General features: G+C 39.7%; 1 protein-coding gene across 1 annotated transcript in view; it reads right to left on the minus strand.

Annotated features, from left to right (window-relative positions):
* TENM4 (teneurin transmembrane protein 4) overlaps positions 1–12,571 on the minus strand; it is a 1,183,725-nt gene that overhangs the window by 101,018 nt on the left and 1,070,136 nt on the right. Inside the window, exon 17 of the mRNA XM_063431236.1 lies at positions 12,023–12,223. Within this exon, the coding sequence (XP_063287306.1) occupies positions 12,023–12,223 (201 nt within the window). The remainder of the gene's footprint in view (positions 1–12,022; positions 12,224–12,571) is intronic.

Raw genomic sequence — 12,571 nt, forward strand, 5'->3', positions numbered from 1 at the left:
ATTGGGCTCCAAACAATACATTTTATTTTTGAATTAAAGAATTCTATAGTTTTGATGGGATGAATGCCCCTTCCAGTCTTTTTAAACTCGTCTTCTCATCTGCTCCTGAAATGTGAATTCAATGAATGGACTAAGTCAGGGGTGACTGGAGACACAGCCTGCAGCTGTGGTACCATTAGAACTCATAATTCTATTACCAAGCCCTACAGGAAATGGGCAATGCTAATGGGCAATGTTTGGGGATGGCACTGGATGTGTATGCTTACATAAATCAATGCATGTACATCTTTTATTTCGCAAATAAATAAATGGTCGCTCGAAGAACCATGAACACTACAAGCCCTGTGGTTGTTATGGTGCCTAGACTCCCCTGACACCATTCCACAGTGAAGGGTCAAACCTTTAATAAACGGTTTGGCACTTTCTTGGGTCTCCTGGGCTCATTTCACAGATAGAGCCACATTATATATCAGTTTTGTCCCTATAAGTACTTAAATTAATTGACCGACACCGTCAGGAAATTAATTCTGTTTAAAGATATGCTATTGCAGAAGTAAAACGTCGGCTTAAGTGGTCTCTGTTTAGAGGGGCTGGACAGTGGGTACCCAGAGCAAAGAAAAGGTTTGAACTCTTAATCACGGGACAGTGCCAGCGAGCATCTTGCATCTAACCATTACAGTGGGATGCATAGATTGTGCCTTAAAAGAGTGTTACTGACCAGTTACCTATTCAGTGATTGGATGTTCATAGATGCCTTTTACCAGTATAGGATCATTAAACAAAAAAACAAAAACAAAAAATATATACTCAAGTAAAAATCTTTCCATAAAAATAAATCAATAAATAAATAAACAAAACAAAACACAGCTATTGGTCCAGTAAATCAGTAGTCAGTCCTATAACTAAGCAGAAACTGACCCGAAGTATGTGTATTTGGGAGGAATAGAAAGTATATTCCCAGTATAATTTTAACTCTTTACATGCCTGGTAATTGTGAATTGTGCTCCTTCTGGTACTAAAAAAGGGTTAAGAACAGCGCACCGGGGACCAAGTGGTAAAGCATTTGTTTTAGAGGTTACTCAAAGTGCCCTAAATTACATGCAATCTTAAAAATGTCACTGACCGTAATGTGATATTTTTCATTTCAACTATAACAGAACACATGGCAAATATACCGAAGACTCGATCAATATTTCATTATGGGGATTGTTTTATAAGGCGAACGTCCCGCAACAATGAACATTAACATCTCAAATATTATGGGATCTGTGCTATATTCATAAATTTAATCATTTGGAGTCCATACATTCGATGCAAGAGCATGTGCAGTTTTTTTTTTTTTTTTTAAAGTGATTTTTCTTCTTTCTTTTTCCACATTTTCTAAATCAATAAGACACTCCACACTACAGAGCACTATAAATGGACGGCCACATTCACACATTTCAAAGAATTGCTTCTAAGAGGGATGCCTGTTGCCGGGAGCCGTCATTGGCTTTTGACCTTCCTCTATTTCCAGATCTGAAAAAAAGCACTTGTCCTTTACTTGCTATCACAAGGGGCCGATACAGCAACGTGTAGAAAGGTCTCTAAGAAGGTTTTTTGCTTTACAGAAATCCAGAAAGATGACTTATGGCCAACATTAAAGTCACAGATTGCCCAGTTGACCTTGTTGACATGATAAAACCCCCTACAAAAAGCAAAGGATTATGGCACTACAAAATAGAGCTAACAATTTCCCCTCGAGTGACCGAACCAGCTTTAAGACTGTCACCACCATGGACAAACCCCTTCATCTCAAGGGTCTGATTACCAAGCCATATCTGTATAGTGTTAAATTTCCGTGTGGTCTCTGTTCGACCACCTGCAACTTGGCTGCTATTGTCGGACGTTATGCCTTCTGGGAGAGCAAGAGATGAATGCACATACGATCGATATCTGCACATAAAAAGCTTACGATGCTCGCATTCTAGAGTAGGTCTTCTACGAGGAGATGAATCTTGATATGTGGCAAAGAAACTGTATTACAAATATTAATATTTTTTATCAAGGGTAATGCCAAGAAGGGATTTATCACAAAAAGAGTTGCTACTGCACCCATTAAACAGACAGCCTTTCAGCTGCGGGAAACAGGGATTATTAATGCCTCTGCTTTGGAGAGGATGAGATAGGCAGACTTGAGGGTTTACATTCAGGATTTGTACAGAATTCCAATCTGCACTGCAAAATGTAGGCTAAAAAAAAGCCAAGCTGTGACTGTATCGGAGCTACAAACATTTTCTAGATCAGCTATTCTGTTCTAGATTTTGCATTGTGAATTTTCATTTGGCACAATGTGAAGCTTAGTGAATAGCTTGGTGGGAAAGCGTTTTCGACATTGCACAAACTATATTTTGGAATCACCTGATATTATGAATGGGCAGATATCCTAGTTTTGGGAAGGTACTTGAAGAGTCCTGGGTTTTGTCCAACTACTTGAAAACTTTTTTTTTTTAACATAAAAGGGGGATAAAGTACTGTGCAGGTTATAGCACTTAGAGTACCCTTAAAAGGGGAAGCATGACTTCCCAGGTTAAATATTATGATTACTTTTCCCCTATATTGAATACAAATCTAGTTTTGAGGTTTGAAAAATAAAATTAAAAGTACAAATCAACGATGCACTATCCTGAAACTGGGCAATAAAGGAAACATTAAACATTAGATGACTCTTTACAGGAAGTGTTTATGGAGGCTGTGTAAGTCACATACAGGGAGGTGTGACTAGGGCTGTGTATACAAAGTAATTTAACTCCTAAATGGCAGAGAATTGAACAGTGAGACTGCAGGGGCAGAGGCAGGCTACAAAGTTAATTAAAGGAATTGAACATTTTAACTTTGAAGAAAGGTTAACAAATAGAAAAATCTTTAAAAAACGTTTAAAAAAAACGTCGCCTCAGAGGGAATATGATAACATTATACAAATATATCCAGGGCCAATACAAACCATTGTGTGGAAATCTATTCACAAACAGGACTTTACACAAGGTCATGCATTTAGACTGGAAGAAAGATGATTTAGTCTAAGGCAAAGGAAAGGGTGTTTTACCGTAAGAACAATAAGGATATGGAATTCTCTGTCTGAAGAAGTGGTTTTATCAGAATCTGTACAGATGTTTAAACAGCAACTACATGCATACTTGCAAAAACAGAATATTCAAAGATATAATTTTTCAATGTAGGGTAATAGTTTCTTGATCCAAGGATTAATCTGACTGCAATTCTGGAGTATAGAGGGAAATTTTTTCCTAGTTTGTTGCAAAATTGGAAGTGCTTCAGACTGGGTTTTTTGCCTTCTTTTGGATCAACAACAAAAAACAAAATGTGAGGAAGGCTGAACTTGATGGACACATGTCTCTTTTCAGCCTATGTAACTATATAACTATCACTACACCAAAACTACTTCATTAAGTTACAGTTGTGTTAGTGCTTATAGTGTCCCTTTAAGCCTGTCCTGAGTAAAAAGGTAGTTTCAAAATTAAAGGGAAACTCACTTCTCTGGAATTTATAGCAAAGAATAACATAATTAAATTCACTCGGGGGCGCCCAGTTGTAGGATGAAGAGCTGTGAGTTTCTAATTGTTTATTTCACACCGAACTAATACATATTTGTTAAATATAAACTTAAGTAGACATAATTTAAAAAACAAGTAAGTGACAGTTTCCCTTTAAGTGTGGGTGCTTAGACTGGGAAGAGGCATGCTTTTATTTATCTGCAGATTTTGTAACTTGCGTCTTCACGTTACCAGGGTAAATGGGACATTTGTGCTCTTCCCTTTGTGTTTAGAAGAGAATGAGCATTCTGAGTTGTGTATACAAGGTTGATAATGCTCAATCTCTTTCTCTGGCAGAATTACATTTATCCAATCTCAGCACCATTAAGGCCAGCTAGTTCTCACTCATTATTAGGCAGCACTTTTACCTGGCTAATTTAATGTAATTATGCTTTATTCTGTAAAGGCAACTGAATTCCAATTTCCAGAATGAAGTGTAATAAACAGATGAGCCTGTCGCCTGCTCTCTGTACAATACTCTACACAAGTACAACACATTAGAGGGGAAAATAGTACATTTTTAGCTGCTAAGGACCTAGCCACGTCCTTCCACGTGAAATGTATTGAGAAAATAAACACATTATACAAAATGTTCGGTGCGGTCTATCTGAACACTGCATTCAAGACAAAAAAAGAAAAGAAACAAAAAATCAAAAACAAAATAAACCCCACCAAAATAAAATAATGCAATACATAAAAAAGGAAACACGTGCACGTATATATAGTAAAGCAATTGCTCTGCTGATAATGGACTTCTTTTTGGACAAAATAAATATGTTTAACACATTTTTGTTTTTCTTTATAAAGTAATATAAAGTACCGTATATACTCTAGTATAATAAGCCGACCCAAATATAAGCCGAGGCCCCTAATTTTACCCCCAAAAACTGGGAAAACTTATTGACTCGAGTATAAGCCTAGGGTGGGAAATGCAGCAGCTACTGGTAAATTTCTAAATAAAATGAGATCCTAAAAAAATATATTAATTGAATATTTATTTACAGTGTGTGTATAATGAATGCAGTGTGTGTGTATGAATGCAGTGAGTGCGTATAAATGCAGTGTGTGTGTGTATGAATGCAGTGTGTGTGTATGAATGCAGTGTGTGTGTGTGTATGAATGCAGTGTGTGTATATAATGCAGTGTGTGTGTATGAGTGCAGTGTGTATTGGAGTGCAGTGTGTGTGTGTGTATGAATACAGTGTGTGTGTGTATGAATACAGTGTGTGTATGAGTGCAGTGTGTGTGTGTGTGTGTGTTGCAGAGCCTTGGTGGGGGGTGGGCATTTTTGTTATTTTTTTTTTAAATTATTTTAATAATGTATTATTTTTTAAGTATTATTTTTTTTGTTTTATTAGTAATTTTTTTATTATTATTTTTTATTATTAATATTTTATAATTTTATTATTATTTATATTTTTTTTCCCGTCCCCCCTCCCTGCTTGATACATGGCAGGGAGGGGGGCTCTCACTCCCTCGTGGTCCAGTGGCATTGGCAGTTCAGTGGAGGGGGGCTGGCAGAGAGCGTTTACTTACCTCTCCTGCAGCTCCTGTCAGCTCCCTCCTCCTCCGCGCCGGTCCGGTCAGCTCCCTCTGTCAGCTCCCACTGTTAGTCTCGCACCCGCACCGCGAGACTTACAGTGGGAGCTGACAGAGGTGCTGACCGGACTGGCGCGGAGGAGGAGGGAGCCGACAGGAACTGCAGGAGAGGTAAGTAAACGCTCTCTGCAGCCCCCCTCCTACACAGCCCCCTGTCTGTATTATGGCAATGTAAATTGCCATAATACAGACATTGACTCGAGTATAAGTCGAGTTGGGGTTTTTCAGCACAAAAAATGTGCTGAAAAACTCTGCTTATACTCGAGTGTATACGGTATTTTATTTGTACAGAAAAGTAAGGTAGAATTTAAATAAGGGTACTCTAAGCACCAAAACTATCACATCTTAAAACACATTTTGTTCAGAACCTTTGTATCTAATTTAGTAATTAAAGGGACTCTCCAGTGCCAGGAAAACAATCAATTTTTCTGGTCCCTTCTCCCTCCCACCACCCATCCCTGGTTGCTGAAGGGGTGAAAACGCCGCTGCTCCTCCCCTTCATCACGTCAGCCGGTGGGGGGAGCATGCGCATTAGAGCTCTCCATAGGAAAGCATTGAAAATGCTTTTCAATGCTTTCCTATGGGGAATTGAGTGACGCTGGAGGTCCTCACACAGAGTGAGGACGTCCAGCGACGTTCTAGAACAGAAAACCTGTGCTATGAAGCAGGAAGTGCCCTCTATTGGCTGTCTAGGAGACAGCCACTAGAGGAGAAGTTAACCCTGCAATGTAATTATTGCAGTTTATGAAAACTGCAATAATTACACTTGCAGGGTTAAGAGTAGTGGGAGTTGGCACCCAGACCACTCCAATGGGCAGAAGTGGTCTGGGTGCCTGGAGTGTCCCTTTAATAGTTTATATTATTTATTTTTGGGATCAGTGTCTTCCTTAAGTTCCTTCTTGTTCTGGATTTGTGTGTGTCCAACTACAACCTTAATTAAAGGGACACTATAGTCACCAGAACAATTACAGCTTATTTAATTTATTCTGGTGAGTAGAATCATTACCTTCAGGCTTTTTGCTGTAAACATTGTATTTTCAGAGAATACATTACAGCCTAGTGATAACTTCACTGGCCACTCCTTAGATGGCTGTTAGAGATCCTTCCTGGGTCATGGCTGCCTAAAATGTATCCAAACATTCAGTGTCTCCACCCTCTGCATGCAGACACTGAACTTTTCTCATAGAGATTCATTGATGTCAGCAGGCAGTGGGCAGGTCTAAAAGAAACCGGAAAAAGTAAGCAGCTGCAGACTTGAATACAAGTAAGATTTTACAATATTTAGGGAGGCATGAGGGGAACAGGGGGGGCTAGATGGTTGTTTTAACCCTATAGAGTCCGGAATACATGTTTGTGTTCCTGACCCTATAGTGCTGCTCCTTTAAAAGAACACCGGTACTAAAAATACATTTATTTTTAATATTCGTGTTTCTGAGTTTTAGATTATAGCCCTCTGTTAAATAAGATTTTAGTCCCCTTTTATCCAGTGCCAGACAGCTACTCGCCTTCTTCTGAAATCATCTATTTGAAATGATCTCCTGGGTCCTACTGGGCAAACACAGCAATCTGTGTGTTCAGCCAACAAGAGGCTTCCGATGCAATGAATCTAGTGCCTCTTTATGGGAAGCAGTTACAGCATTCTGCAATGACAAACTTGTACATGCTGATTCAATATTTAGAAAATGTAAAGGGACACGATAGTCACCAGAACAGCTTGATGTATTTGTTGTGGTGAGTAGAATCAGTCCCTTCAGGCTTTTTGTGGTAAACACTCTCTTTTTAAAGAAAATGCAGTGTTTACATTACAGCCTATCAGAGCCGGTGCAAGGATTTTCCCCGCCCCATTCGCTCCTCCTATGGTGTGACATCACAATGCCCAACCCATATGATCCACCCATGTCATGACATCACATAAAATTGTCAGGAAGTCAAAATAATTGTCATATTTAAGTAAAAAATAGCCAAACTGCCAACATAGCTGAAGTGGAGATTTTTTTTTTCTCCCAATTTGGCTAAAATAGAAATTCCCTCGAAATCCATTTTGAACTGCCAGCAATTCTCACTTTTGTGAATAACGCTATTAAAGCATAGTTCAAATTGTACGTTTCATTATAGGACCAGTCCAAGCACCATAACAACAACAACAGTATGAAGTCGGTTTAGCCAGGATGTCAGTGATCGTCTGTGATCATAATCTGACAATCTCACCCTATAACTGGCCGCCATTTGAGATAAATAGCACTAGCGTTTTATTCTTGTATATTAATGCATGGGTGTTATGGTCATAACACACACACACACACATATAATATATATAGTATAAATTATAATGCTCTCCCACAATTTAAAGTGCCACTAGAGTCATCCAGTCCACTTCATCTCAATGAAGTATTCTCTGTGATAGAGTCCTAACCTCAACATCTGAGGAAAGGGATTTAGGGGTGATTATTTCTGATGACTTAAAGGTAGGCAGACAATGTAATAGAGCAGCAGGAAATGCTAGCAGAATGCTTGGTTGTATAGGGAGAGGTATTAGCAGTAGAAAGAGGGAAGTGCTCATGCCATTGTACAGAACACTGGTGAGACCTCACTTGGAGTACTGTACACAGTACTGGAGATCGTATATTCAATAGGATATTGATACCTTAAAGAGAGTTCAGAGAAGGGCTACTACACTGGTTCATGGATTGCAGGATAAAACTTACCAGGAAAGGTTAAAGGATCTTAACATGTATAGCTTGTAGGAAAGACGAGACAGGGGGGATATGATAGAAACATTTAAATACATAAAGGGAATCAACACAGTAAAGGAGGAGACTATATTTAAAAGAGGAAAAACTACCACAACAAGAGGACAGTCTTAAATTAGAGGGGCAAAGGTTTAAAAATAATATCAGGAAGTATTACTTTACTGAGAGGGTAGTGGATGCATGGATTAGCCTTTCAGCTGAAGTGGTAGAGGTTAACACAGAAAAGGAGTTTAAGCCTGCGTGGGATAGGCATAAGGCTATCCTAACTATGAGATAAGGCTAGGGACTAATGAAAGTATTGAGAAAATTGGGCAGACTAGATGGGCCGAATGGTTCTTATCTGCCGTCACATTCTATGTTTCTATGTTTCTATGTCCAGCAGGTTGAAACATACGTTTTGCAGAAATGGCAATGTTTAACTTAAATAGTTAAATATGCCTAGAGGCACCTTCACTGCAATGCCATGTTTAACTATGAGAAGCATTGGACGTGCATAGCCCTTGCCACACATGCGTATCAGGTGTCCAATTGGATTGGACCAGTGTTTCCCATTGGTGACATTGCAGGAGGTAGAAAGGTAAGAAGTGCAAAGGAAGTCTTGGTGCTTGAAAAATAAATAAAAACAACTTTTTTTTAGTTTTATTATTTTTTTAAAACCATTTTAATGGTGGAGGGGGAGGGGAGGGGTAGAATCTACGTTTACTAATAGAAACACTATAGTATTTGGAATACAGGTTTATATCCCTAACACTATAGTATTCCTTTCAAACTATTGATTTTATAATTTTTTTAATTAAAACTGGCCTTTTGCAATAATTTACACATTTATACACACATTCACTCACATTTAATGGTCCACAAACTCACAATCAGTGGCCCATGCACACACAAATGAACTGACTCATGCAGACTGACACACACTAACCCATGCAGGTGGACACACACACACACACTGAACCATGCAGACTGACACACACACACACTGAACCATGCAGACTGACACACACAACCACACTGATCCATGCAGACACACACTGACGCACACACACACACCCATGAAGACTGACACACACACACACACACACACACACACAAAAAGACCCATGTAGATTGACACACACACACAGACACAGACCCATGCAGACTGACACACACACACGCAGACAGACACATTCTCTGAAACACACACTTACCTTAATTTCATATATCAGTTTTCTGCTGTGCGGTGAAGGGCCTCCTAGGACCGATACTCTCTGCTGCCCTGCCCCACCTTCTTTCGCTGACATGTCCCCACGCACATGGTAGGGGGCGGGAGCACACTGACACTGCGCCCGCGCTCAATGGGATCAAGTGCAGCACCGGTCAGAAGGTAGTGCAGCGCTGTGTGAGTAATGGCAGGGCCGCTGGTGCCTGGCTGCCATCCTAATTTTTGCCATGCGTTATTGGGTCTGTCTGGGCGGTCCAGTCGCCCGGACAGACACAGCCACTCTTTAGATGGCTACTAGAGGTGCTTCCATGGGCAGTACTGCACAGTGTGACTGCGATTCAGTGTCTCCACCCTCTGCATGGAGACACTGAACTTTCCTCATAGAAATGCATTGATTTAATATCTCTCTATGAGGAGATGCTGATTGGCCAGGGCTGTGTTTGACTTGTGCTGGTTCTGCCCCTGATCTGCCTCCTTGACAGTCTCAGCCAATCCCATGGGAAAGCATTGTGATTGGCTCACAGAATCACTTCTGATGATGTCAGCCAACAGGCAGATCAGTAAGATTTTACTATATTTTACTATAGTAAGATTTTACTATATTTAGGTGATGCAAGTGGGGCCAGGGGGGCTAAATGGTGGTTTTCGCACTATAGGGTCAGAAATACATGTTTGTGTTCCTGACCCTATAGTGTTCCTTTAAGGGTCTTCTGCCATACAGACAATATACTTTATGACACCTTTAGATTGTAAAATAAACAAATTTGAAATTATCTACGTTCTTATTATTTTACCAGTAATTTTAAACATATACATTCATGGAAATTCAAGATTTTCACTGGTTTACCTGCCCTATCCTCGTGTCCCATGGTTAAAGGGTACAAAAATTCAGACACAGAGTAAATACAAGTAGAGTAAATTATGTAGAAATTTTAATATTCTTTATGCACGGCTTGGGTATTCAAAAGCAATCACGATGAACGAGTTATAAAAGCGCAGCAATCCACAGTTGGTGCAGTGACAACAGCTGTAATCTTTTAAGCCGAATGTATTTTATTTAGAAAAATAAACAATATTCTGCGAGCCGAACAGTCCACCATAGAGACGCAAAAAAGATTGGGTGTTTTCACAATTTGCTGAGGCCAAACTTGACCCGATTTGACGAACATATTCAATGATGAATCATCGCCAGACACCCACTTAGACTCAGTAGCCACAAAGGAAACTGGAAAGCAAGCCGTTATATGATGGGACCTATTGTGTTTATGTAGAATGCAGTTTTTTTTGTTTTTACACACATGCAATATTTCTCATTTCGACTTTGATCACATGAACTCCACTATCTTTTGTCTCATTGTTACGATTTACTGCAAAACAATAACCACACAGATATCTATGTCTTATTTGCACATATTGTCACTACAGAAAATATTTTGAAGGCCAATCCAGGGACATAAGACAGACAGAGCTTAGTAGAATGTTACTTAGTATTACAGTGTTCTTATAATTAGTGCAGAAATTATGTGAGATTTCAGAAGCCACCTGTATCTCCCCAGGAGATCTTCCCACCCATATTTTTAAAGGATGAGGTTGTGTGAGATACCATCAAAGACATTGCTGCAACATGTGTGACCCTGGACTGGCATGAATTTAATATGAGATTTCAAATTAAAATGTTTGGAAACACGCAGGCCTCAAGGAGGTTTGGGGATGGGGTGAGGGTCTGTTTCATCACGAGTGTTGTTTGATCAATGAGATATGACAGTGTCTGGAGAGATACATTAGCCGCACAGTATGAATGCTACCATAGCCTTGGAGTTTATCCATCAATGGTTATATAAAAGGCAGTATCAGATTTAAAAATCTGTTTAGTCAACTGGAAGGATTGGGCTCAGATGATGGAACATAGAGCTGTAGATTCTGGGTCAACAAGTGAAGCAGCTGTCAAGCGGTTAATGATGACTTGCAACAGGCCGTGCAACCCCAAAAGCGGGCGTATAAAAGAGACGCTAATTGAGGTAGGATGCAATTTTCTTTCGTTCAATCTCTTTTATTACAATGCTGCCCTACAGACAGTGGAAATGGCCTGCAGAGTACCCAGTAAGTATCTCACAAAAAACCTGAAGGTGTATGTAAAAAAGAATGCACACCTCGCTAGCACTCACGGGGTTAATTGGAATAATTTTCTTTAAGCACCAGATTTACTTATAGGGAGCTTGACCATGATGTTACGGCTTTGCTGCATCATGTCCATCTACAAGATCACGCCTTTCTCTTTGCTGTGATTTACGGTGACATTTTAGACGTTACAGAATCACAATCAACCACTAAGTAGGAAAGGGAGATCGGTAAGGAGAAAGCCTACTGCAGAATCACAGCTCTGCATAGTACTAGGAATCAATCAAGGTTTATGATGCTGGGATTTGTGTACTGGTAAAGTCAAGAATGGGAGCTGTGCACGACGTAGTTATAGAAACCTGTCTAATATGTAGGCACGTCAGTATGAAGAAATATGCTGTAGGATTACACATAAATGTAATAAAAAATACTCAAAACAGTAGAGGAATAAGAAAATGGTGAAATAAAAGGCACTTAGTGATACAGAGTATCAATCACAGAAACAGTAGAATGCAGTTGCGACATGATGACTCAAAAAATGGAAAGAAATGCAGGCAAAGAAGGGAAGGGAATAACTTCTCAGGCCCAAAGCCAAAAAAATGGGCGCAGAGAGAGGGTAAAATAAGAAGAACAAAATAAAAATGGTTAAGTGTCAAAAGGTCTTGTTTACACGTTATTTTTAAGCAGAATATTCCATTTTCAAACTATGACGTTAAACGAAGATCTAACAAACCGAGGAAGTGATTGCGAAGACTCACCTATCGAGCAGTCATGTCCGGTCCAGTTAGGGTCGCAGGTGCACACGCCAGTATCAGCCTGAAAAGTTCCATGTCCGGAGCATTGGTCTAGGCAGGTGGCTCTTGGGTTTTCACAGCTCGTTCCACCCCAACCAACTGCACAGTGACACACTCCTTGAACGCACACTCCTCTTCCAGAACACGTTGGGTCCATGCAGTCCACTGAAAAGGGAACGGTGAATGTCGTTACACAATGCAAATGAAAGAAATAAAGCCATAGAAAAAAAAGCAGATGACGGTTTCCAGTAGGATCGAAAAAGCCGTCAGTGGCTGGACGACCCTAACCCATTCTTTGGTTTAGAACTCTTTGTCATTACTGAGGGCACCAAAAGAAATGTGTGCAGGACATCTACAGATCTACAAAGCAACAATGCTTTACTAATTTTCATAGTACTACCGGGCATTCTGGAAGTTTGAAGGAAACTAAATATTTAAGAGCTGTTGTGTGTGGAGTTATATTTTAAAAATAATAATTTATAAAAAAAATATAAACTAAAAAATTGAATAACG

This window comes from Pelobates fuscus, chromosome 1, assembly GCF_036172605.1.
Source record: "Pelobates fuscus isolate aPelFus1 chromosome 1, aPelFus1.pri, whole genome shotgun sequence".
In the NCBI taxonomy this organism is placed as follows: Eukaryota; Metazoa; Chordata; class Amphibia; order Anura; family Pelobatidae; genus Pelobates; species Pelobates fuscus.